At 37.2% G+C, this 25,335-nt stretch overlaps 9 protein-coding genes across 9 annotated transcripts; 4 read left to right on the top strand and 5 right to left on the bottom strand.

Moving 5' to 3' along the window:
* Positions 1-1,021: 1,021 nt before the first annotated feature.
* PHYBLDRAFT_95968 (glycosyltransferase family 2 protein) lies at positions 1,022-6,345 on the top strand (the record flags this gene model as incomplete). The annotated part of the gene is made up of 4 exons (XM_018443936.1): positions 1,022-1,284; positions 1,395-3,132; positions 3,289-3,667; positions 3,749-6,345. Coding segments are annotated over 4 exons (4,977 nt in total), but the record flags the coding sequence as incomplete, so codon positions are not given.
* Positions 6,346-6,576: 231 nt separating this feature from the next.
* PHYBLDRAFT_122532 (hypothetical protein) lies at positions 6,577-8,405 on the bottom strand. Its single transcript, XM_018428874.1, has 4 exons — positions 8,197-8,405; positions 7,579-8,075; positions 7,403-7,499; positions 6,577-7,323 (listed from the first exon to the last, which is right to left on the bottom strand). The coding sequence occupies exons 1-4, from the start codon at positions 8,356-8,358 to the stop codon at positions 6,730-6,732; spliced, it is 1,350 nt and encodes a 449-aa protein (XP_018295762.1). The 5' UTR covers positions 8,359-8,405; the 3' UTR covers positions 6,577-6,729.
* A 1,790-nt stretch (positions 8,406-10,195) lies between these two features.
* PHYBLDRAFT_141584 (hypothetical protein) lies at positions 10,196-10,671 on the top strand (the record flags this gene model as incomplete). The annotated part of the gene is made up of 2 exons (XM_018430623.1): positions 10,196-10,475; positions 10,553-10,671. 2 exons carry the CDS (start codon positions 10,196-10,198, stop codon positions 10,669-10,671), a joined length of 399 nt encoding a protein of 132 aa, XP_018295761.1.
* A 3,875-nt stretch (positions 10,672-14,546) lies between these two features.
* On the top strand, positions 14,547-15,408 carry PHYBLDRAFT_185600 (hypothetical protein). The gene is made up of 3 exons (XM_018439102.1): positions 14,547-14,883; positions 14,949-15,306; positions 15,365-15,408. The coding sequence occupies exon 1, from the start codon at positions 14,648-14,650 to the stop codon at positions 14,807-14,809; it is 162 nt and encodes a 53-aa protein (XP_018295760.1). The 5' UTR covers positions 14,547-14,647; the 3' UTR covers positions 14,810-14,883; positions 14,949-15,306; positions 15,365-15,408.
* Positions 15,381-17,626, top strand: PHYBLDRAFT_76478 (hypothetical protein; the record flags this gene model as incomplete). Its single annotated transcript, XM_018443158.1, has 5 exons — positions 15,381-15,726; positions 15,899-16,147; positions 16,332-16,463; positions 17,098-17,226; positions 17,588-17,626. Exons 3-5 carry the CDS (start codon positions 16,389-16,391, stop codon positions 17,624-17,626), a joined length of 243 nt encoding a protein of 80 aa, XP_018295759.1. The 5' UTR covers positions 15,381-15,726; positions 15,899-16,147; positions 16,332-16,388.
* Positions 17,627-18,036: 410 nt separating this feature from the next.
* PHYBLDRAFT_141582 (hypothetical protein) lies at positions 18,037-19,049 on the bottom strand (the record flags this gene model as incomplete). The annotated part of the gene is made up of 4 exons (XM_018430622.1): positions 18,037-18,182; positions 18,265-18,656; positions 18,761-18,825; positions 18,969-19,049. The coding sequence occupies 4 exons, from the start codon at positions 19,047-19,049 to the stop codon at positions 18,037-18,039; spliced, it is 684 nt and encodes a 227-aa protein (XP_018295758.1).
* A 370-nt stretch (positions 19,050-19,419) lies between these two features.
* On the bottom strand, positions 19,420-21,045 carry PHYBLDRAFT_164609 (hypothetical protein; the record flags this gene model as incomplete). Its single annotated transcript, XM_018435047.1, has 7 exons — positions 19,420-19,441; positions 19,507-19,529; positions 19,802-19,861; positions 19,948-20,012; positions 20,501-20,648; positions 20,682-20,783; positions 20,875-21,045. 7 exons carry the CDS (start codon positions 21,043-21,045, stop codon positions 19,420-19,422), a joined length of 591 nt encoding a protein of 196 aa, XP_018295757.1.
* Positions 21,046-21,637: 592 nt separating this feature from the next.
* PHYBLDRAFT_60838 (hypothetical protein) lies at positions 21,638-22,449 on the bottom strand (the record flags this gene model as incomplete). Its single annotated transcript, XM_018440705.1, has 4 exons — positions 21,638-21,798; positions 21,902-22,129; positions 22,163-22,275; positions 22,343-22,449. 4 exons carry the CDS (start codon positions 22,447-22,449, stop codon positions 21,638-21,640), a joined length of 609 nt encoding a protein of 202 aa, XP_018295756.1.
* Positions 22,450-23,410: 961 nt separating this feature from the next.
* Positions 23,411-25,096, bottom strand: PHYBLDRAFT_164607 (hypothetical protein; the record flags this gene model as incomplete). The annotated part of the gene is made up of 5 exons (XM_018435046.1): positions 23,411-23,591; positions 23,738-23,943; positions 24,376-24,393; positions 24,464-24,541; positions 25,079-25,096. 5 exons carry the CDS (start codon positions 25,094-25,096, stop codon positions 23,411-23,413), a joined length of 501 nt encoding a protein of 166 aa, XP_018295755.1.
* Between the last annotated feature and the right edge of the window lie 239 nt (positions 25,097-25,335).

Here is a 25,335-nt window from a genome sequence, read left to right as displayed (position 1 = left end):
TTATTTCTATCTGTATATGTAGCTTTATCTTTACCTATCTCTGACTGTCAGTTAGCCATTCAGTTAGCCAACCAACCAACCAGTCAATCAGCCGGCTACTCAGTCAATTAGTTAGTGAGTCAGCCAGTCAGCCAAATGGCCAGTCAAGTTATCCCGACTGTCAGCCTGTCAGCCTGTCAGTCTATTATTATTTTTATACATCTATCTCTTTATAAAACCTCCCCTTCCATTACAGCCCTTAATATCTTTAGACATCTTGGACTAAATTCAAAGTGATCCAGCCTTTTCTTTCTTTCTTTCTTTTTCTTTTATACTCATATTTATTTATACCTTTATTAATTAAGAATATCACTAATATCACTACTAAATATAATTCCAATTCTAATTCTAATTCTAATGGTAATAATCATAAAGAATTTAAAGATATCCACAGCAACAGAGAGAGAGAGAGAAAAACAGGGAATCAAGGCTGCAAAGTCTGAATTGATCCAATAGTTGGCTTTTCTTATATACATATATCTTTATATATAAGAAGTATATAGAGTAAAATAGGGGATCTTGCAAGGTACCAGAACTACTAAGAAACGTGCTGAACTCTTCTTTATTCTACATCCAAATAAAACAAATAAAAATTCTTGTCTTGGGTAGAATTCACCCTTGTTTAGTATGCTCCCTCCTTCACCTCACCTCACCTCCCCTTCACACCCCCTTTTTTCTCTCTCTAATAAAGATAGGTAGATAGATAGATAGATAGATAGAGAGAGAGAGAGAGAGATGTCCTTTTGAAGTGGTCCAACCCATTTAAAGATAAACACAAGTTTGTCATTAATCCCTTTGGTTATTCTTTCATTCCGTCTTGACTCGTTGCATTCTCATACTATTATTATTGTTGTTGTTCTTTTTACTTTTTATTTTGGTATTTGATATTTGATTTGATCTTTTTCTTGGATATCAATTTTTGAATGCTTCTTGGTGATTTCGTCTGGTCATGAAATCAAGAACAAAAGGACAAAATGTTTGGGATCTCACATTGGTCCATCCGATCAATCAGGACACCTTAATCAGCACATTGAAGATCCGGTTTGACAATGACATTTACTACACACGCATTAGTGACATTGCCCTCGTGGCCATCAATTCGTACAAATCCAGCTTTACGGCCGATTATGTGACAGAATACAAAGACACTGCTGAACACAGTCTCCCGCCACACGTTTTCCAACTCACCAATCAGGCTTACTTCCATATGCGACGTACAGGGATCGACCAATCCATACTCCTCAGGTAAACTATATAATTAAAACACAAAAAAATCCCTCTTTCTGGTTCAATTATTCACTCTATCAAACCTCACCTCATATACTTATATTTATATATATTTACTAATTTTGTAGTGGCGAGCCAAATAGTGGAAAAACAGAACAAGAGCATCTGATCTTACAACATCTGATAAATCTCAGCAGCTTCAAAAAAGAAAAACGATCCCTGCCTCTCCTCGAAGCCCGTCAGATCATAGAGTTCTTTGGTCATTGTCGTACAACTGCCAATCCAAATGCAAGCCGAGTCGAGAAATACACCGAAATTCAATTCAATGCACGCGGAAAAATGATCGGATGTCGTCTCAAGACCTACCTCCTCGATAAGAACCTCTTGAGGTGTACCTCTCCAGGAGACCATTTATTCCACGTATTTTTGGCAGTCTTTCATTGCTCAGCCCAGGACAGACATCTCTGGCGTGTACTGGACCCAAGCCAGTTCGCATATCTACACCGTATGTCTCAGACCATGTTGGTCTTTCCAGATGCAGAACAGCACTATACAAACTTCAAAGCAGCCTGCCGTGCACTGGGCTGGGGAAAAAGACAGTATCTTAAGATTATGCAAGTAGTAGCAGCCATCCTACACCTGGGAAACCTTCAGTTTGTAGATGATGTCCAACAAGAAACCGCACACGCCAAGAACATCGACATCCTTACTCTCTGCGCAGATTTACTTGGCGTAGATGCACGCGCACTCGAGAATGTATTGACCTACAAGACTCAGTGGGTCAAGAACGACCTGACAACAATCCTACTAAATGCCCACCAGGCAGCAGAACAGCGAGATTGCTTGGCAATGACAATATATGGCCGGCTATTTGATTGGCTCGTCGATGCCATGAACACAAAACTCAACAATGATTCTGCAGCACACAGCACGCTTGGAGTATTTCCTATTTCACACCATCAGTCAGATGGCACATTTCACAGTTTCTGTCTCAATTACGCAACCGAGCGCCTTCAACAGGTATTTTTACGTCGTATCTACGAAACAGAGCCGATTGAGTACAGCCGTGAAGGCATTGATGGTCCCGAACCAGTAAACCAAAGTGCTTGTCTCGACTTGCTGGTCCGCCCACGCCTGGGTCTTGTAGATATCATCCAGGCACACTCAACCCGACGATTTCCCAATCGCACCGACAGTCTATGGGAGATCCTGGCCAAACAACACCAACAATCCGACCTATTTCGAGTTGTTAACGAACCAAGCCGATCATTTGTAATCCAGCACTACCATGGTGCTGTTGCATACCACCCTCAACAGTTCCTTGAAGACAACCGAGAGGTCATGAATTCTGATTTTGTCGGTTTGTTTCGCGCAAGTTTGGACAGCCCGGGTTCTCAGAATGCGTTTGTTGCTCGTCTTTTTGAAGATCAGACTCTCAACACCGGCATGTACCCACAGCGATCTTCATCCACAAGAGTCAAACACTCTACTACAAACGAAGCTTCTAGGCAAGAGAACGAAGGCACTGTTCTAGGCCAATTGCAAACAACTGTTGACGACTTGACACGGAGTATGGAAAGCACCTGTGTGTGGTCTGTTCTTTGCATTCAGCCCAACGATTCAAACACTCCAAATGTATTTGATACAGCACGTGTTCGGCACCAGTTGCGTGCTCATGGAGTAACGTCGCTTACTGAACGTCTTGTTCAAAATTATACGATTGGATTCGAACATGAGGTGTTTTGTCAACGGTACACAGATGCTCTCCAATGCATTGGCATCAAAGGTCCCTATCGTACCCAATGCGAAACAGCTGCAGTTATGCTTGGTTGGTCTACCAGCCAAGTAGCAATTGGCCACAGCAAGGTAAAGAAGATGTGTACACTATATTTATATAAAAAACAAACATTGCTTTAGTTTATTTTTCCGTTTCATTTCGTTTCTTTCTTTCTTTTTTCTTTTAAAAAAAAAAGTCTAATGTTTTATTTTCTTTATTCTGTTATATATGTTTCTCGCTAATAGATATTCTTATCAGAATCCGTTTGGCGCCATTTGGAAGATGGTGTGCGGACGCTTGAAAAAGACCAACAGCGACAAAACAAATCTAGCTTATCATACCCAGCTATTCGGCGGGACATGAGCGCTGATGCCCTTTCACGAGTTTCATATAGTTCCGGAGATCTATTAACCTCACTTTCTGAAGATTCTGCTGTAGATCGACGCAGTCCACCTAATCATCCACAGCTTTCAAGACAGCTTGAGCCTTTGAGCGATCGTACTGACAACCAATCTTTTGCATCCGAAGAAACGGCTATTCCTACCGACTCTAACCCTCAGGACGACGCCGAGAAAAACGTACTTTCAGGTCTTCATGATGTGTTGCCTTTGGGTGGAATGGATGGTGCATTAAACGGCGTAAATGGGATGATTGGTGGAGGAGGTGGAGGAAATGGTACTGGTGGTGGTGGTGGAGGAGGAGGAGCAAATGCCGGATTGGGAGTTGCGGGCACTGGCGGCAATGGTAACGGTGAGACTGGAAATGGCAGCAGTCCTCAGGAGGCAGAACAAGTCTCTGTAGTTCGCAAACGATGGGTGTGGTTTGTATGGGCCATGACCTGGTGGGTGCCATCTCCATGCTTACAGTGGTGTGGCCGTATGAAACGTGCCGACGTGCGCTTGGCTTGGCGCGAGAAACTCACCTTGTGTATGATTATCTTCTTGATGTCGGGTTTTATTATATGGTTCTTGGTTTTCTTTGGAAAACTTGTCTGTCCACATCAAGATGTATTTTCACAGTCCGAACTTCAGGCACACAACACCAAGAAGAGCGCCTACGTTGCTATCCACGGCGAAGTGTTTGATCTGACAAAATTTGCCCCTCACCACTGGGCTTCAGACGTTATATCTACTCAATCTGTACTGGCCTATGCTGGAACAGACGTAAGCGATCTCTTTCCGGTCCAAGTTTCTTCTTTGTGCGAGGGCGTAAATGGTGCCCTTTCTGATTGGATCTCGATGGACTTTCACGTCAACTTGACCGACACAAATGCAAAATACCATGACTTTCGTGCCTGGAGCGGCGATTTTCGGCCAGATTGGTATTTTGAGAAAATGGTGTACCTGCGAAGGAATTACAAAATTGGTACCATGGGATTTGTAAGTAAAGATGTAGTACTACAAGCTACGAATCCGGTTAGTCTGGGTGGAATGCGGGCAACACGGAACTGGGCAATCCTGAACAACAATGTGTATGACTTGACGTATTATATTATGGGAAGTCGAAGAATTCAAGTTCCAGATGGACAACCAATGCCGGCTAATGTGGATCTGAATTTCATGTCGGATACTGTCGTTAATCTTTTCCGACAAAAGTCAGGTACCGATATCACAAACTACTGGAATGTCCTACCACTTGATCCGGACGTTCGCCAGCGTCAAGAAGTCTGTCTTAGAAATTTGTTTTACGTCGGAACTGTCGATCAACGCAACTCAATTAGATGTATATTCTCGGAATACTTGCTTTTGATTGTAACAATATTTCTTTGCCTGGTTATCGTATTTAAGTTCCTTGCAGCTCTTCAATTTGGTACGATGCGAGAACCCGAAAACCATGACAAATTTATTGTGTGCCAGGTGCCTTGTTACACTGAAGACGAAGAGTCCCTCAAGAAAACGATTGATTCAATTGCGGCTCTAAAATACGACGATAAACGTAAATTACTGTTTATAATTTGCGACGGTATGATTATTGGTGGCGGTAACGACCGCCCCACCCCTCGTATTGTTCTAGACATTCTTGGTGTCGATTCTACTATAGACCCCGAGGCACTTTCATTCTTATCAATTGGTGAGGGCCAGAAGCAGCACAATATGGCCAAGGTGTATTCCGGACTGTACGAGTGCTCCGGTCATGTAGTGCCTTACATTGTGATTTCTAAAGTTGGCAAACCAAGTGAGCGGCAAAAACCAGGCAATCGTGGTAAACGAGACTCACAGTTGATATTGATGCGGTTCCTGAACAAGGTTCATTTTAATGCACCAATGACACCTATGGAGCTCGAGATTTTCCATCAGATAAAAAACGTAATTGGTGTAAACCCAGCATTTTATGAATTCGTACTGATGGTAGACGCAGACACAGAGGTTCTTCCGGATGGGTTAAACCGAATGGTATCATCGTTTGTACATGATTCCAAAATCATTGGTTTGTGTGGAGAGACGGTGTTATCCAATGAGAAGGATACATGGGTTACTATGATTCAAGTATACGAGTACTTTATTTCGCATTACATGATCAAGGCATTCGAGTCCCTCTTTGGATCTGTTACATGCTTGCCAGGTTGCTTCTGCATGTACCGGGTGCGCTCACCCTCAAAAAACCAGCCACTCCTGATTTCAAACCAAGTTATCGAGGATTATCAAATTAATAAGGTTGATACCTTACATATGAAGAATCTACTGCACCTTGGCGAGGATCGGTACCTGACAACCCTCATTCTGAAGCACTTTCCAAATTACAAAACCAAGTTTATTCCAGACGCCCAATGCGCTACAAATGCACCAGATCAATGGTCGGTACTGCTGTCCCAGCGTCGTCGGTGGATCAACTCTACTATCCATAACCTTGGAGAGCTTGTATTCTTACCCCAGCTGTGTGGTTTCTGCTGCTTCTCTATGCGATTTGTGGTTATGCTAGATCTTGTGAGCACGCTTGTTCAGCCAGCAATCGTCGGATACTTGATTTACCTGATCTACTCATTGGTAACCTCTACTGATGGTGTACCGGTCATGTCTATGATTACTATCGCGGGTGTTTATGGACTCCAAGCAGTTATATTCATTCTACATCGCAAATGGGAGCATATGATCTGGATGATTGTCTCGATCTTTGCTATTCCGGTCTTTTCGTTCTACATCCCTATTTATGCTTATTGGCATTTTGATGATTTTTCATGGGGAAATACTCGCGTAGTAGTCGGTGACAAAGGTGTTGTGGTAGTAGTTGCAGCAGACGAAGGTACCTTTGACCCATCAAGTATTCCAACTCTTTCGTGGGAGAAGTATGAAGAAGGTCTGTTTGTAGACTGGCCCAACGAGACAGCTTCTCAGGCTTCATTATCAGACCACAGTGAATCCAGCCACCACACATATCATAGTCGAGCCAACACTCTTTCCCCCTTGCATCGTTACGCCTAATTCTCCCACGAAATCTCCTCAAATATTATTTCTTATACTAACATACCACATCCACCCACCTTCCCATACACACAAATATGAATACATATAATATCACGTATATTCATTCCAATTCAATTCAATTCATTTTTTTTACAAATTTATATTTATATATATATATCAAATGAAATTGAAAAATAAAATAAAAGCAAGCATAATACTAATTTTCCAATATATATAAGGTTACAGGAGAATCAGAAAATATATAGCGCTTAAGGATTTACTGTTTTAGATTTCGTAGTTTTCAGGAGAAATGGGAGTATGAAGATACTGCTTCTGGCCAGTACCATATTCACCAGCAACATTACCATTACCATGGACACGGTACTTGTATATCACCAAACCTTCCAGACCTACGGGGCCACGGGCATGAGTCTTGTTGGTAGAGACACCAACTTCGGCTCCAAAACCATAACGGAAACCATCAGCAAAGCGAGTGCTTGCATTCCAGTAACACCCAGCAGCGTCAACCTGTGTCATGAACAACTCAGCTCTAGGTTTGTTCTCGGTTACAATACAGTCAGTGTGCTTTGAGCCATGATCATTGATGTGGGCAATGGCTTCATGGACATCCTTGACAGACTTGACAGCCAAAATGGTATCTAAGAATTCGGTGTCAAAGTCTTCAGGTGTGGCAGCCTGAATCTGGGCGCCGAACTCAGCCTTAAGACCATCAAGGGCAGCAAGGATGTCAGGATTGCATCTCAACTGGATACCGGCCTTCAACAAGGCAGTAGCCAGTACAGTGAATTTACCAGAAGCCAACCAAGAAGCGTGAACCAAAAGAGTCTCAGCAGAATTACAAGCAGCAGGGTAATTGGTCTGTGCAATATTTACTGATTTATCAATAACTTATCCAAAAGTATCTAGGCCCAGCACACTAACACATATATAATCTTACCTTGGCATCTACTACAATTCTTGTAGCCTTGTTCATATCAGCCTCTTCATCGATAAAGACAGAGCAGATACCATCAGCATGTCCCAAGACAGGGATTCTATTTATCACGCATATACAAACGCAAGCATGGATGAATTCTCTCGTTCAAAGTAGCACAATAACCCGTAGATATTTACCTGGTGTGGTTCTGGATATATTTCACCAGACTGTTGCTTCCTCTGGGAACAACCAGGTCAATGTAACGGTCAAGGTCCAATAAGGCATCGATATCCTCACGTGTCTCGACAATCTGAACTGCTTCGCGGGGAACGCTGGAATGGGAAAGGGCATCCTGAATGACCTTGGCCAAAACAGCATTTGTGTGAAGGGCTTCCTTACCGCCTTTGAGAATCACAGCATTTCCAGATTTGAGTGCCAGACAAGAAATGTTGACAACAACCTCAGGGCGAGCCTCAAAAATTGTCAGCAGTACACCGACAGGTACGCTCACACGGTAAAGTGACAGATCATTGTCAAGCTTGGTAGCAAGGGTGATCCTTTTTGTAGGATCAGGCAAGTGGCAAATGTCACTTACACCCGAGACAATAGTATCGAACTTGTCGGATTGACAGATATCCAAACGCTTAAAAAGCGAAGAAGACAACTTTCCAAGAGCAACCTGCTCCTGGGCCAACTTTTTTTTTAAAAAAATGAAAATGAAAATAAAGAATTAGTAAAATAATCGGATTAATATCATTATTAGCATTAATATCTGCAGAGTAATTGTTTGTATGATCCTTCCTTTTGCGGTCTACCTTCTTGTCTTTTTCGTTGGCTTCAAAGATCTCTTGACGTCTGTCAATTAAGAACTTCTTGATTGCCAACAAAGCTTCATTCTTCTGCTCATTAGTAACCGATTGCATGGCAACGGAAGCAAGACGTGCTGAGCGAGCAATAGCAGTAGTAGAATCCGACATGTTGATTACTTCTTTTTTAGGAAAAAAAAAGAACAAAAAAAAGTAAATGAAACCAAGAGATCACTTTCTCCATTCTCTGCCAGTTTCAGCATTTTCTCGTTCCGTCTGAGATTGTGGTGAACAGTACTCATCGTGACTCCTAAAGACAGTTACCAAATTTAGATATTTGCGGAAGCTGTTGAATTTACCTCTTGCTATAAACTGTGCTTTCCAGCATAAACTTTCATTTGATTTAAAATTTAAGCTATTGTTGGATTATTGCAACATTCACATTATTATTTATACCAGTGTATAATTAGTTATGTTGTCTCTCACCACTTTGTCAGCTTTCCGGTTTTTTATATTTACTGATCTGTGAGATAGGACTCCAAAAAAAAAAAACTTTGATATACATGAAAATAAAAGAATAAATAAAAATGCATATATATCGTTTCCATGAACTTGAATATCTACAGTCGAAATTGTCGTTAACTTCAAGTTTGTCCCTGGATTATCTTTACATACTTAATATAGCCCTTGACTATGATTACTGTAGCTGACAACAGAAATACCTTAACATCCTAATCCCTGGTTATAAACTTTTGTGCTTACCACTGAGTATTTCTTTTTCCACTGCAGAAAAAAGTAGACTATATTTTCCAGTAGAAAGCTTATTTTTAGTGTAATTTCACAAAATATTTACTTATCTACAATTATTGTTAATATTACGCCAATATCATTCATGCAATAAGATTCATACAAAATTCTCGGTACATTTTACCAAACAATATGTTTTATACTGGATCACTGCCCAGTCCACGCCATCAAAACACCATTTTAGCTTTGCTTTCGTTATCCCTATAAGTCGGGTTTGATTTCAATGCTATAGACTGTAATCCTAAAATCAAGCAAGAGAATTGGATTCCAAAATGTGATCAAATAGAAAGAAAGCTCCGTAATAGCTACTACTATGGAATCTTTGATAGTGATTTATATGAACGACAATCTTTAAAATGTGTATATCTTGACAGTGTTTTTTTTAGTATTTGCACCTAAAAAAAAAACAAAAGCTAAAATACAAATCAACTCTATCAACGGATCAGCTGTAATAGTAAGAATCTATCGAAATGTTACTTCATACGATTCAATATGCAAATGTGCCTCTTTTATGACATCTACGCCTTGGTACTCAATATACTTTACGTCTGTCAAATTATCTTTAAAGACTTTAATACAAAAAGTTTTGTAGATAATGATGATTGTTTCATAAATACATCCAAATTGAGCTTTTTTTGAGGTACAGTCTGTGTAAATACAATGAGGACCTTACTTGTGTATTCAACCCATACCACACCTTTTCTGCCTCTCTTTCTAACACACATTTCTTTATTCCTCATCTCTCATTTCTCTTCATTTTCTTGCATTTTCTCTCTTTCTCTCATTCCAATACGTTCTCTTTACAATTTCCATGGGATTAGCCAAATTCAATAATATACAATTCACGACATCGGCTTTCTTAAAGACTACTACAACCTAATCATTATATACTCTATAGACAGTAACAGCCTCTAAAGTTAACCACGGTTCTCGATACCACGTCAAAACATAAAAATATTATTTTATTTCTTTTCAAATTTTTTTCAATTAGATTAATTTCTTCTTATAAATGAGCCCTCCTAATTACAGCATTGACATCTTTAATCAAGTAAAAAAAAAGTTTAAAAGCGTGTTTTTTTTATTGGAGACGATACTAGTTAAAAAGACTTTATTTATTTATTTAAAGATATACATAAAAAAACTATTCTATTTGATTTAATTTCACTTAATGTTCTTTTACAGGAGTAAAAGAATAAAAAGCATGACACCAAGTTCTTTGTCCCCGCATTATGCGGCTCAATCTCCTTCAGGACGTAAACCTGACTTGGTAGCGAAGGAGGTGCTGGAATGGTGGCAAACCAACGGAAAGCACCCGTTCATCCAGCCCCACATCTCGTCACCGAGTAATGTGGGTGCGAACTCGCCAGAGAACTTACCACTAGGTGATAAGGTCCAGCTCATTCGACTACCAGTAGCTTCACCGTCAGCCGTTAAAGAGTTCAGTCAGGTTAGCAGTGAAGAGCCAGCACATCTCACCACAGGTTAGACCTCCCTCCCCCCAGCATCATGATTCCACATTGGCGATGCGATGTACACAGTAGCCTTTCCAAAAGAAAAGAGACCATGCCCCACGACTTCTCAGAATTAACTGAGCTGGCGAGTAACAACTTTCACTTTCCGATGCTTGTAGCATGGAAGAATCTCCCTGCAACGGTCGCAAGAGACGCCTCACTATGAAACCGGGACTGTTGTTGCTCAAGGAGAAAACAAACGACGCGCGTTGGAGGGGTTCTATATGTAACAGAAAATTTTGCATCTGAGATTAAAGATTAGGACTGCGCTTTTTGTCAGTCTTAGATACCCACGTCAGAGCAAACGTGATATAGCTGTATATTATTTTTACTGGCTTTGTGTAACTGCTCTACGGCAGAAAGAACAGATAATAATATTTAATCAAATCGCTACAGAAAATGAATTTGTGAAGTAAAGCAAAGAAGTAGATAATCAAAAAAGTAATGAAGTAATGGGGGGTATGATCTTGATCGGTGAAGCAATAACTTTAAAGCTGGAGTACAAGTTTCCATGGCAGCGATTCATAGGTTACTCTAAACTGGTCTGTGCACTTTTTGTTCAAGGACACAAAAGAAATTTAACTTTTCTTTTACTAGTACAAGCAGACAAAAAAGGGGCCTAGTAATTACTAGGAAATAAACCAAAGTATATTTCAAGGTAATATTAAACAATAAGTAAACAGCACAATATACGTATATTTTATCTAGATATCCACAATACAATAGGTGGTGGAAGTTTCAATTCCAGGTCGAATTTTATTGAAATGAGGTTATAACCATAATTGAAAGTCCCAAGATTTCCCAAGGGAATCAATGATTACTATCAGACATTTAGGGATAATAGTCCAGAGCATACCAAATATTCTCAACCCGAGTTTCGCAAGAGCTTTGTATAATAATAGTAATCAGATAAGAATAAAAATTAAAGCAACAAACAAATGAATATTACTGAAGAGATCGAATTTTATCCTTTTATTAGAAAATGTAATTGGCACCAATAAACCAGCTATTTCATACCATGTAGTATAAGCTAAGTATTTCATAGAAAAACAAAATATAAAAAATATGTTTGTAAAATACAAAGCTTTTAGTTAAACTTTTTTTCTTTTGAATAATATTAAAACAGGATTATTACTGCGAGTATTATCAGAAGTATAACACTTTTGAGTATTAATAGGCAGCATAACCAATTGTCAATATCTCGATTAACCTTATTTTCAGATTAAAAAGAGCAAAAGCAAAGATTTTTTATATAGAGAGAAGTTTAATATCTTTAATACAGAGAAAAATAAGATACTAGATGCTCTGCCAGGGGTTTGATAAAAAAATAGTTTATTTACATATTCAGCTTAATACCAACGTTGACCAATTTATAAAAACATTTGATTGATTGGCAGATGTAATACTGATTCTATAACAATAAGAACTTGCTACTTTGTTGAGATACACAGTTAAAGTTGTATTTGAATTCTGCCTACGAATAGGTGAAGAGGTTTCTCCAGTAAAATTTATACTTTACAAATAGAAATACCATTTAATTATAATATTCTCTATAATATAAAAAGTTATATGGTATTAAAACATCTCTCTCTTTATTGCGCGTTGAAAAAAAGCACGATCTTGAAAAATGTCCATGCTATTTTTTCAAAATCGTCTTTTGAGTTCCCTTTTTCAATAGTGATAACTTTATTTGTATTTTTCTTTCTGGTTCTAGCATATACTTATAATGTCAGAATATAGGACGGCTTTCTTCATATAAACGTTTATACAAACTGACATTCTGTTATGTAGAGCATATATAAATATATTAGCTATTTTATAGTGTCTCTTGTGTTAAATAATATTCTCTTTTCTTTAAAAAAAATATCTCTAACTTTTGAACACTCCAAATTGATGCCTTTTGGAGTGTCTGGTTTATGTATTCAACTAAAAAAAATTGTACTTTTAGAAACAACTCGTATTTTTGCTATTGAGCATTTAAAGAGCTTATTGAAGTGGTGCAAGTTTCCCGAATTTCAGGGTTCTATGCTTTTTGAGAGTGAAAAAATCGGATATTTTGATCAACATTCGAGTAATTGTAATATAATAAACCTCGAAGAGGTGGATCACAATGTGTCTCACCAGGTTACTTAAACCCAAAAAAAAACATTGCTTATTTGATTCGATTTTTAATTTTCTATAATTGAAAAGTTATGATTACCATTGGTGTGCATTTGCATATGCTTGTAGAAATTTTAAAAAATTTCATTTCCAGTACACTCATATTTAATCGACCATAGAAAAGGTTCATTTATACAAAGGCTCCGTGCTTCAAACTAAAATAGTCTCAAGCGAACCAAAGCTAGACTATGAACCTCAAAGTAATAAGTGGAATCATACTATACAGTACTGTAGCGCATTATATTGTATTACAAAACAAAAGTTATAAATCAAAGCCTTTAATCCAACAGAGTATTATTTCTAGGTTATTTGTGGATCCAGTTGAGTTTGGTATACAAGCGCAAAATATCAAAAGCACTAGATCCTATAAATCGATAATTAGTAATCGATAGCGTCCTGCTCCCAACCAAACAAAACCTATACGTTCAGTAGCAGTAGATTGTCTCTTTGCTTTCATATTCTGCCGTCAGTCAGTCTGAGCAATAACAGAAAAAAATAGTAAATAAGCAGAGCCTTTAAAAGGTGACTTATATATATGTAATAGCCATTTTACTAGCTTGATCTATCTGTGACTAGGCTAGCACAATTGCAAGCACCACTACTTTTTCATGGTGTATAATGTAACTTATATAAATAATTATAATTATCGATAGAATGGTGTATATTTGAACACATAAATGTAAAGTGTTTCAGGCAGTTAGGTTATGCTGTATTAACTTCTGGGTTGAGTTATGATTGGTGTATAAAGTAGTACAAACCAAGGTCGATTGACAAACACTAGGCTAGACCCTGTTCTTCTTTTTACTTTTATTTTACTCTAAGAACGACGATTTAACTTGAGGTACCAACGACTTTCAATAGTCAGGCTGTCAATGCCTTCATAATGAAGCACTGACAGTACTTTTATTTCAAGAAAGTATTCCTACACTTTGTGTTTATTAACTCAAGACACTGGTGAAAAAGCTAGAAGAAAAATGGAAGTCTTTCACACGAAAGAAGAAAAAAAGATATAAGCAGAATTTTTTGGGGGTGCTTCTTAAACTAATAAAGTCACAGCATGTGAAACAAACAAGAAAACAAACAAATAAATATACACAAGACTTTAATTAAAGCTTTATAATCAACACAACTTTACACTTCTTTATTGTAGTTAAACGACTAGCCGATTAATACTTTGTATATCAGTAGTACAACTAAAATGAACACAGAAGCATATATAGTGTCTCGACAAGTGGCTGTTCAAAAGCATAAGCCTTGTTAACAGAATCACAACAGAAAGTAGAATAAAAAAGGGGATGGGGATCCATAGCAACTGAATAATTTGACATGCATATAGTCAACCAATCGGAAGACATCATTTAAATGTTTTCATGCTAAAGTAAAGTCTGGACCACTATTGCTACTATGCTCCTCTAAGCCCCATAACACATGTGATGCTGCACGGACAGCACGGACCTTATGTGACATAAAAAGAACTAAAAAAAAGAGGCAAAAGAAAAAAAAAGTAAAGCAAGTGCCTGCACAGCACGCCCTTCAGAATGTAAGTGATACTTCTTTAACACCCAAAACCCATATTTTGAGCATAAATATTAAATAAAGAAGTAAAATAGTAATAATATATACATGTTGTCACGGCTAAAAGATAAAAGAAAACCGAAAAAGGAATAATAAAAAACCGAATTTTATAATATATTATCAAACTATCATAATAAAATAAAAAAAAGACCAGCAACACATGATTGAGACGTCATGAGTTTTATGAAAAAAAGAGAAAAAAAAGACCTATCCAAATAGAACGCGTCAAAGCAACACTCTTCTACATACCATCAATACTTTATACACTTCTTTACTGTTTGTCTCACAAACTGCTTTAATCAACACACACGTTAAAGACGAAACATGACCAATACAAATCCATTTTGCTAGTCAAATCTCAGGCTTTTATCATATGTAAAACCGTTAATAGCAAGATATAAGACAACATGTCAAAACCAGTACACATCAAAAATGAAATACTGAGGTCCAACACTGGTTTGATCATCAATCCATCCAAAACCTATCCACGCTCAGAAACAAGAGATAAACTGTCAGGACTTACTATATTTCAAACAGTATATGATATTCATCAAAGACATACATTCTGAAGATTATATTTGTCTAGTCTTTTGACAAACAAAGTCAACGAAAAAAAAAATAAGATCTCCATCCAGACCTACAGGTATATAAAGACTCGATACGCATATACTCATTGTCTTTTGAATGCTTCTAATGTCTTCCGTCCAGCTCAAACATCAAGGAGCCAATATCCATCCAGGGCTGCAGGTATATAAAAACTCGATGAATATTCAATCGCGGTCTTTTATGTTTTCAAAGCATCTATATCATCCAGGTCAAGCATCAAGGTTCCGATCTCTCGGCCATGGTTATAGGTATAATAAAACTCGATGACAATATACTCACTTGCTTTTATCTTTTTCTAGCCTCCAGCCATTCAGGTCAAGCGTCAAGGACCCGATCTCCCGTCCATGGTTATAGGTATAACAAAAATCGATGAGCAATTACTCACTTAGGTTTATATATTTCTAGTGTCGAATCCATCAAGGTCATGCTTCAAGGATCTGCTTTCAGTCCGTGACTATAGGTATACAAAAACTCGATGAGCAATTACTCACTGGATTTTATATATTTCTAGTGTCTAGTCGTCTACGGCAATTATTAGGATTCGATTTTCATTACTTGTTATAGCTAATCAAGTTTCTTTTTAACCTTTACTTAAAACAAACTATACTCTTTATTTATATTTACTATTGATGGCAAAGAACGATGATCAAATATACATCCATTATGGAAGGTATACAAGTCGTTCTCGGCCATTACTAACTGAGACGTATATATGACTACTGTTTTTACTGCCCAGGCCAAACAGCAAGGATCAAAACTCTAATCAGGGCAACAGGTATACAAGTCTTGTTGAGCTTTTACTTACTGTCATTTATATCTTTCTAGTGTTTTTTCCTTAAAGTTCAAATATCATGGATCCGATTTAAAATCAAGGTTACAGGTACACACTTTTCTCTCTGTCTTTACTTGCTCTCTTTCGTATTGGCTTAGTGTTTTTACCATCTGGGTACACGATGAAGAATTTGGTTCCCATCCAGTGCAACAGTTATATACATCTAGTTGGGCCTTTACTTACTGTTGGCTTTATTTTTCTACTTTCTTTACCGTCAAAGCCAGCCATCAAGGATCCAATATCTGTCCAGTATTACATGTATAAAAATGTCATTGGGCCGTTGCTTAGAGCTGTTTTCGCTTCTCTAGTGTCTTTACGGTCAAGACAAACGGTCAAAGACCTGGTTTTTATATAGGGATACAGGGTGACACATCTCTTTGAGTTTTTACCTATTGCAGGTTGTATTTTCTCTAGTGTCTTTACAGTCAAATTCAGCGCTCAAGGATCCGATCTCCAACCAAAGTTACAGGTATAATCATGTCTTTGGGCTGTTACTTTTTGTCGATTAAATTTCACTAGTGTCTTTGCCTTCCAGGTCAACGATCAAGAATTCTATCTTCAATCGAGGTTACAGGTTAAAATATCCTTTTAGGGCTTTCATTATTTCTTGTTTTTCTTTCCTAATTTATTTACCTTCCAATCTGACTATCAAGGCTGTGATCCTCATCCAAAGTAACAGCTATGAAATTCTGCTTAAACCTTTACCTATTATGGCTTATAATGGTTTAATGTGTTTTACTGTTCAGATGAACTATCAAGCATATGGTATCAGTCCAGTGTTAAAGGTATACCAATCTTTTTGAGACTTTACTTACTGTCAATTGTGTTTGTCCAACCTTTCTACAGCAAAGGACATAGGTCAAGGCTCTGTTCTCCATAAACCAAGGTTTAACTTCCCATAAGAATTACTGGTATATCGAGTTCTTTGAATATTTTCTCACTAACAGTTTTATTTAACTAGTTTGTTTAAAGCGAACGTCAACGATCATAGTTTCTCTCTCAATAAGAGGTCACAAGTATACAAATTTCCTTAAAAAATTCGTTCCCCCGGATTGAATTTGTCTAGTATTTTCACACCAAGCTTGAACGATCAAGTTTCCATTTTCTATCAAGGATTAAAGGCGTACACACACATATACAAAATCAGTAATAAAATCTCTGACTTCCACCTCCGAATAAAACACACATCAATTTAATTATGCTATTTTTTTAGGATGACAAAAAATATATAACCTTTGCTCTTATATATATTATAGAATAAAAAATAAAGTTTAATATACGGTGTACTTACCACGATGTTTGATTACTGCTCTGACTCTATTGGATATACTTGCCTCAAAAACTTGAAAGGCTCCTGGGGCAAATAGCTCCCATTTTTTTGGAATGGAGGCTATGCAATTTTGAACAATGTTAATATAGAACCCTTTCTCTCTTGAACCTTGGATTTTAGGACAGGACACGCTTACTCGCTTGGGTTCAGATTTAGACTTTGCAATGATCAGTTATCAGATTGTTGAAGCTCTCAAACCCTTGATTGTATGTGTAGCTCTAAAAAAAATGTCTCACATTTACACAGACTGGTAATGTCTTTTTTTTTCCAAGTTTTCTTTTATCTTTTGGATCGAATATTTTCTCCGGGTGTTTTGGTGGTCTCCTAATGCTTTATAGTGTCGCAAACCGCTGTCCCATGGGTACTGATGAGGTTTGCAATATCAGTTAAGAAATCATTGGCATCTGAGATCCAAACAATGCCTCTATGATCAAGTTCTAACAGCTAACGTTTAGGAGAGGACGTTTTAGTTCTCTTATCTCTTGCTAAAACTGATAATTGGTTTTGAGAGGAAGGGGTGAAGAAGAAAGAGACAAATAATTCTATGAAAAAAGAATCATTTTTATGTATTGTTTATTAGATGCAGAATTAAAGGTGAAAGGACCAGAGAATAGCTAGTGCCGTTTCTGTGAAAAAAGAATTATGAAAAATGTTGCTTATTGGTAATTCGTGGTGTTGCGTATATATATGTGTTTTTTTACGCACACAAAATATACCCCAATTGAATTGTAAACAAATAATTTAAGCTAGAATAATACTAATATAATATTTTAACAAAGCACACAGTTTAATAAAGATGGGCTTAACTTCTTAGAATACCAAGGATAGCTCAAGTTCAATATCAATGTCAATTTCATTGATTGAATTTTTGTTTTTAAATTAAGAACTGACTATTGATTATATAATGCTGTATTTCTTATTCTTTTAATTTCAAATTATATAAATAGTATATCAGCTATGGATGATATATTTTAATACGGACAGTTTGATGAACAAAGATATTTCAGTTTGTATTCTGGTATATTGATTTATACGTATTTTGCCATACGCTCATACCATTCTCTCAAAGGATTTTTGCCTTGAACACTATCCAATATTCTTGATTGAAAGATGTCATGCTTAAGAACGTCTACCATCACAAAGTATGCAAGCAATACACCGTCGGCCCATCCCACTAAAGAAGGTTTACAGTAATTGATTAATAAGGATAGGCAGCCAAATATATACATTCAACTGCGTGGCTCAGCAATAAATACCTTCAGATCCAGACAAGTAAGTAGATTTTGCTAATTTAGCTCTAATATCCTTCAGTCCTTCATTGGCAATTCTGATTTGATCTTCTGGATTTCCGGCAAATTTCTCAAGAGTCATTCCAAACTTGGCTTCGCGACTCTTTCTAAACTCGGCCTTGACATCTTCATTACCAATGTTATTTGCCACCGTCATGATAACAAGACGGAATAAAGCAAATGAGAATGAACTAAAGCTTGCTTGGGCAGCCTCGTGTAACTCTTCATTTCCATGGAAAAGACTTGGGGTGTCAGGGTAATTAGCTTCAAGGTACTGAGCAATTTTCCATGAATCTTGTATAACAACATCTTTACTGGTATCCACAATAACAGGGACAGTCGGAGTTTCTGTGGTCTTTCTACAAGGAAAAGAAATGAACACAACATGTATTGGGCATCGGTCCCGCTTTGAAGACGAAGGTACACACTAATAACGCAATCATTATGGCGCAACTTCACTTACGTCAATTTAGGAATTACAATTGGGATCTCCTCGAATGAGACCCACACGGAATCAAATGGAATACCCTTTTATATGCACGTACACATATACACGTAGTTAATATACATATACATATATATATACTTTATTATAGTTTATACTAGTAGATTCTGAATCATACACATATTTATGTTTATATGTTTATGCATTTACCTTTGTTTAAGGAAACACGGGTTTTGAAGGTATTAGGAGACCAACACTTTTCTTCAAAGTTGAGGAGTGAGATATCGTAGACCTTGATTGAATTCATTGGTCTGATAGGTGTATTAAGACAATAAAGGAAGTGTAGAATACGATTCCAAGATTATTAGTGGACCGAGTATTTATATGAATTTATATGTATATTATTTTTTTCTAAAAAATCTCAGAGAGATTTTTGGACTCTCAAATACCCAAAGTTGCACATAATATTGTGAAGCTATAAAGATTTTCACTTGAAATATTCTAAGCTCCATCTCATTTCCATAAAGGGTTTATTTATTGTACAAAGTGACTTTCTGGGTATTGATTTACTAAACATACAAAACGTTTTGTATATAATTGATTAAACAAAAATAGCTGACTTTTTTGGCTATAAGATTGACGTATCTTATATATAAATCTTATTGGCGATTATATATTTAGTTCTTGTTCTCGCCTAATCTATATATTTGATATTTCCATTGGAAATATGCGAGTAAAAATATATACTGAGACTTTGCTTATACCTTTGTAGGTTTATACTTATAGTCTATATTTTCTCAATTTTAATAGTATTAGTTTAGAAGAGAAAATAAAGTAAAATGATTGGTCGCAAACTTTATTTAGGTTTGACAAAAAAAACTAGCAACCCTTAATCACATTTGTAGTCTAGAGATGTTAGTGTTATGCTACTCTTTTTAAGGCACCGAGTTTGTTCGTTAAATCGAAAATATGAGTGCTTAAAGGTCTAATAAGATTAAATTTGCTATTTGCTTATATTGTTTTAGTGTGAAGTTGATACATATATATATATATTCTTACATTCTCAAGACGTATATTCTTTGTCACCAAATGCGTTGCTTGTAAGGTATATGAGCATATCTTGAACCCAAAGTTAAGGTGTATGCTTTTATTACAAAACAACTTTCAATCTCATAAACTTGAATTATTCCATAAAAGATACAAACCTTAAGAAATGATTCGACCGGCTGTTTGAGATTAACTCCACTGCTTACTAATTCATTTTTGAGATCTAGTAAAGCATAAATAGATTAATTAAAAGAAAAAAATAATGGTTCCAAAAGTCCCTGTTCCCCTTTCCCAATCCAGCTCTTGTTCAGCTTTACTAAAAAAAACATATGGTGAGGGTTTCAGTATTCTATTATGTTATGTTCATCCTCGAGACATTGTTACACAGTAAAAACCAAACGATCAATGTCTAAATAAAATTGTCTTTAATGTTTGTAAAATCATATTATGAGATTGTATTAATAATCCATTGGGAAATCAATAGATTTATACAGTATGATAAATATGGAAATGTGATGATAATTATAGATAGAAAGGTTCAAGTGTCACAATCAATCACAATATAAGCGTTTCGATCGCAATAGAACATCCTGCTTAATTCGTTGGTTTCTCGACACTATGCTTTGGCTTGCTAGATTGAAACCTCTTTAAAAAAAACAATACAAAAAAATCTCATTGTGTTTTTTCTAAAACGGCTTTCAGAGAGCTCACAAATGATGACAAGGTATCCCACGACTTGCATTGGGAGTTTTCTTTCTCCTGTAGCACCTTTACTGCTCTGGTGGTTTTGAATGAGCCTAATTATGTTCCAAAGCCTGCCAAAGGCTTGCCAAAGGCTTGCCAAATAATACTGACACGGCTAATGATCGCAGAAAGCGTGATGCAAGTTTACCAACAGATGGCGCAGAGGCGCCATAGCCCTGAATATGCGGGGTGCTACAAAGTGGGAAAACGCTCTCCGGTATGGTGAGTTCAGTGTCAAATTCAGTATGTACTACCCGTCATAATTTAAAGGTGCTTGGATCACTAAGACTGGAGGTGAGTTGCCGCAGGGATGTCATTCTCATCGCAGATAATTGTTTTACATAAGAAAATGGATCACACATTGTTTCAGTAAATTGATTTATCTCATCCACACGATAAAATATTCTGGCTGCTTTTGAACGGACAAAATACGAGGTCGTTGATGTTTCTGGACCAATGTCAACAGATTTTTCGGTACTCACACGGACAGATATGGTCACCAGGATGTTCATTGTTTTGCTTCCAATTTTTAATTTGCGCTTGGTGCTCCCTCCATACGACTCATCTTACACGCAAACATACAGAAATTCATAACGAAAACCGGATACTGCTGGTACAGAATTTTGATCAGATTCACTATGAATGTCAATTGCTTTCGATCGACTGTATGTTTCAGCTGCAACTACAAACACAACCTCTTTATCGACGATGAATTCCCCAGTGTGGGGTTTCGCCACAGCATTAAGAAGGGATGGGTGGGTGCCAAATTAGAAGTTTAGGAAGTCCAAAAGGCCTTCAGTTGAATCGGCATAATCGCCATTTTTTCCAACAATTTTGGAATGAATGAATTGTATACGGTTTGTCTAAGGAATTTGGTCATATCATCAGCTCCCGCTTCAGCAATTTCAGCTACCACGGCTCTTTCACACATATCTCACTTTGGTTGGGGAAGATAGTGTGAAGAGTTAGTCAATATGTAACGGTTTCCCTATGTGCTCCCACCCATCTTCTTGGTCACTCTTTCAACCTGTCTTCTCAGTCACTTTCTCCTTGGGTAGAACCAAGAGGTCTTCAGATATGACCTATCTCTTTACGATGACATGGCTACGGGATGTGCTTTCTTAGGTTCTCGCCGTCTCTCCCTTTAGAAAATACAAAACTCTCAAAAACATCATATAACAAATAAAATCCAAAGCAAAATCTGTGATGCCCTTCTTTGCTTCGCAGCAATAGAGGCTCATTAACCTTCTTGAGCACAAAGCTCCCTACAAACAAATAAAAAAGCAATGTCAGCAACCATGATAGTGTGTTTCTCCGACTGAAATTGTAGAACGCAGGTTAATGGGAAAGAAAATGAAGCAGACCCACAAAGAACTTTGATCTGTGTTTTATGGACATCGTTGACATGGAATATACCATAAATAGTGTGCAGATTGGCCATGAAATCTTGCGATATATGTATTGCCACGGGTTCACGATCCAATGCGTTTGCCGTATGAGAAGCTTGTCGGTCGGTGTTGAGTTTGAATTGGTTTTTTTGGCTGCCCTGACCTGAAGTGAAGACATCAATATCTGTTGTCAGCTTTCTGCGTTTCACTGATTTGATAATACCATTCCCTTAAGCAATACGTTTATCGTCTGACCTTACTACAGTGACAGACTCGCTTTTGCGACGTTCTTTCAACCGGATGGAAAAACTATCTATATTGGATTTTTTTTTCAAACAGCCTACGAGTGGACAACTAAATTTGCCATTTTGTCTTAAAACTGAAATAATTTCTGTGACAATATGAATTAAAATTGGATTACCATTTAGTGTGATTCTTTACCACCATTGTATTTAAAATGAAGCTCGCAAACATGTTCTCGTCTTCAGTGAACACGGGCAATTTCTGAGCTTTCAATGGAGATTTCATAAGGGGTGCATCTGTATTCTTTCAAAGTTGCGTTCTTTTCAATAATGGGCTCTAGGGAATCGCCGCGTGTACTGGATTCCGTGTTATTAATATCTTCCATTGAAACAGCTTTTAGAGAGAAAACCAAGTGCACTTGTCGTTGTGTTTGAGAAAAACAAAAAAGGGGGTTATGGTGGTGACACATGGTGGGTTGGTTATGTAGTGTAAATGTCCAACTCGGTGACAAGAAAATGAATACGGGTAGAAAGACAACTTTATTAAGGAACAAATAGAAAGATTTATCTAACTACTTCGGGCTATTTCTGCACCTACGTTAATACTTCTAAGTTTACTGCGATGAACGATACAAGAAACACTGGTGGATAAAATCCACCATGTCATCTTCCACCCTTAAGATTAGTGTCAATAGCTTCCTCTTTTCCTCTTTGTCAAATGTGTAGATTCGGAGAGGATGACCTCATGTATCTTGCTCTGCTTAACTTGGTCTTCGCTCCATTTTTGCGCCAACATATTCACGATCCATAATTTCCTGGATTTGGCATACAAGATACTTTCGGCCAATACTCTTCTCTTCCCATAAAGCTACTCGCATATGGTGATGATCTTTTGGTTTCTCGCTCGCAGACCCAAGACATGTCCTGATTACAGCACCACCTCGCCACTTACGCCTCTGCTTCAAATGCACGTATCAATCTTCACAAGAGCCGTATTTTATCTGTCGGGTTGCCCTCGCAGTCTCTGAATGAACACAACTTACAGCTTGTAGATTGTTGACGAGCAAGATAGTCGCTCTTCTGGATCCCTTTGCTACCTTGCCTTCTTAGTCATTTCCTTTATCACTCAAGGCAGCTTCTTCTGATCTGGTGATGCTTTGTAAGATACACCTTTTTCATCATTATCTGTCTGATATCAACCCTCTTCTTCATTTCATTTTCCCAATTTTTGAAACAGTCGATTTCGTTCATACATCAATCTTTTCTTTAGCATCTTTGCCGCGAATAACCTCCATCCTTCTAGTTTTGACTTTATTGTGGTAAATCTGATGACTTTTATGGATAATCTTCTGGGTTTTGTATCTTTTACTCCATATGGTTTCCCTTGGTTTTACTTCCTTTTTGCGTGACCCCCCGGATTCGGGATGTCTACAAAATTGTCCAAAACTTGGATACTATTTCTAGACACTTATCTTCTTCCTCCTCCCGTTCACCACACCTTCTTTGCAGAATGTTTCAGAGTATATATGACTATTCACTCTTCTTTCAAACCTTCATAGCTCGTGTTTGGCTACCTCAAAGGATCTTGACTGCACAATTTGCTGACCTGATGATACGCAGTGGCTCTGAAGTTTATCTTTCTGCACTTTTGTCCTCCCTTATGCACCTTACAATATCTGGCTAAGGTAAATTCATCGCAAGGTTTCTTGATGCTCAGTTTTCTATGCTGTGTTTCTACTCCATTCCCACCTCCTACTTGGTCTTTCTTTGAAAATGAAGACTTTTTTTATATAAAACTATTTCTCTTTGTATATATCTTCGAGCTTCCCCACTGGCAGACATTCTAGCACACGAATTTTGGATTTTTCTCTCCAACCTCTGATGGATTTAATATACTGTACAAATTTACCTCCCCACCTCGCCTTGAACCCACTCTAGAGTCTGCTTTTATACTTGGCTAGGTTTTTTTTTTTTACTTCATGGAAACACCACTGAGATTTCGTATCTGATCGAACTCCTTTTTGTTGCCACGAATGTCATCATTAGATATAGTTTTCTGCTTCACTGTTTACACGCCAAAGAAAAACTCAATCAACACTCATTCCCAGTCTAGATATCTAGAGATTTAATATTTTATACTTTCCAAAAACATAAAAACCAAAAAAGCAAGTTTTGACATCTTTTAAATCTTTTGAGCAAGAGTCCCACCTACCAACCAACCAGAGCTTTGCTACATACAAGCAAAAAAAAAAAAAAACTCTGTTGATTTTTTTTGTTGACTAACAAGGAAAATTATATACCTCTGTTCTGGAGTAATTAAGGTCATCAACCTTGGAGATTATCTGCCCTTCAATACTTTGGTAGTGGGCTAGAGTAGGCTGTATTAAGTATTGTTAATCTTGAGTGTGATCAATTGTGACATTTAATTATTCTTGCTATTCCTGTTTGTAGGTCATCCACTACACAGTGATTGGGCTTTTGTTTTTATATGTTGATTAGCTAGTACCAAGCGTTATTTTTCTTAAAAAGAAAATAATTGAGTTTGCTGAATTTGTTTCAATTTTTGAAACAGCCATCTCCTTGTATGCTTCAGAAAGTACGTCAACTACATTAAGGACGTGTTAATCTTATATAATCAGATGCAACAGCATTACATATTCAATATTATTATCAGTTGAGTGACTAATGTAGGTAGATTGAGTTTCTTATTTTCAATCTTCATACAAAGTCTTTTAAATGTGAATTAGATTAGACAACTATTACGCGTAATTATATTGCAATGTGTAAGATTAAAAGAGGGCCATTCAGTTCTAAAATCAGTCTACTTTGTGTAATGGCACAAATATTCAAAGAACGGGTGTTTTTAGGCGGTACTTATAATCAAGTTCTTTCTACATTTGACTTCTTGTAATTACCGTGTCAAACTTATTCATTACTCATTTTTCATTTTTCATCAACTTAAATGCACAATAAAAGACAGATGTTTTTTGGAGACATGGTTTTAAATAGTTTTTATTTGAAAAAAAAATTGATTTATTAACTTATTAACTTATTGCTACTATTACTATCTACTTTATTTTTCTATACATATAAAAAGGATACCAAAGNGGTTGTCAAGCTCTTAGTCCCCACACAAGGTGGCTCAATCTCCCCCAGGACGAAAACCTGGCTT

The sequence above is a fragment of the Phycomyces blakesleeanus genome (assembly GCF_001638985.1).
Source record: "Phycomyces blakesleeanus NRRL 1555(-) unplaced genomic scaffold PHYBLscaffold_4, whole genome shotgun sequence".
NCBI classification, from domain to species: domain Eukaryota; kingdom Fungi; phylum Mucoromycota; class Mucoromycetes; order Mucorales; family Phycomycetaceae; genus Phycomyces; species Phycomyces blakesleeanus.
Note: the sequence above shows the minus strand (reverse complement) of the source record. Positions and strands in the feature narration are given on the sequence as shown.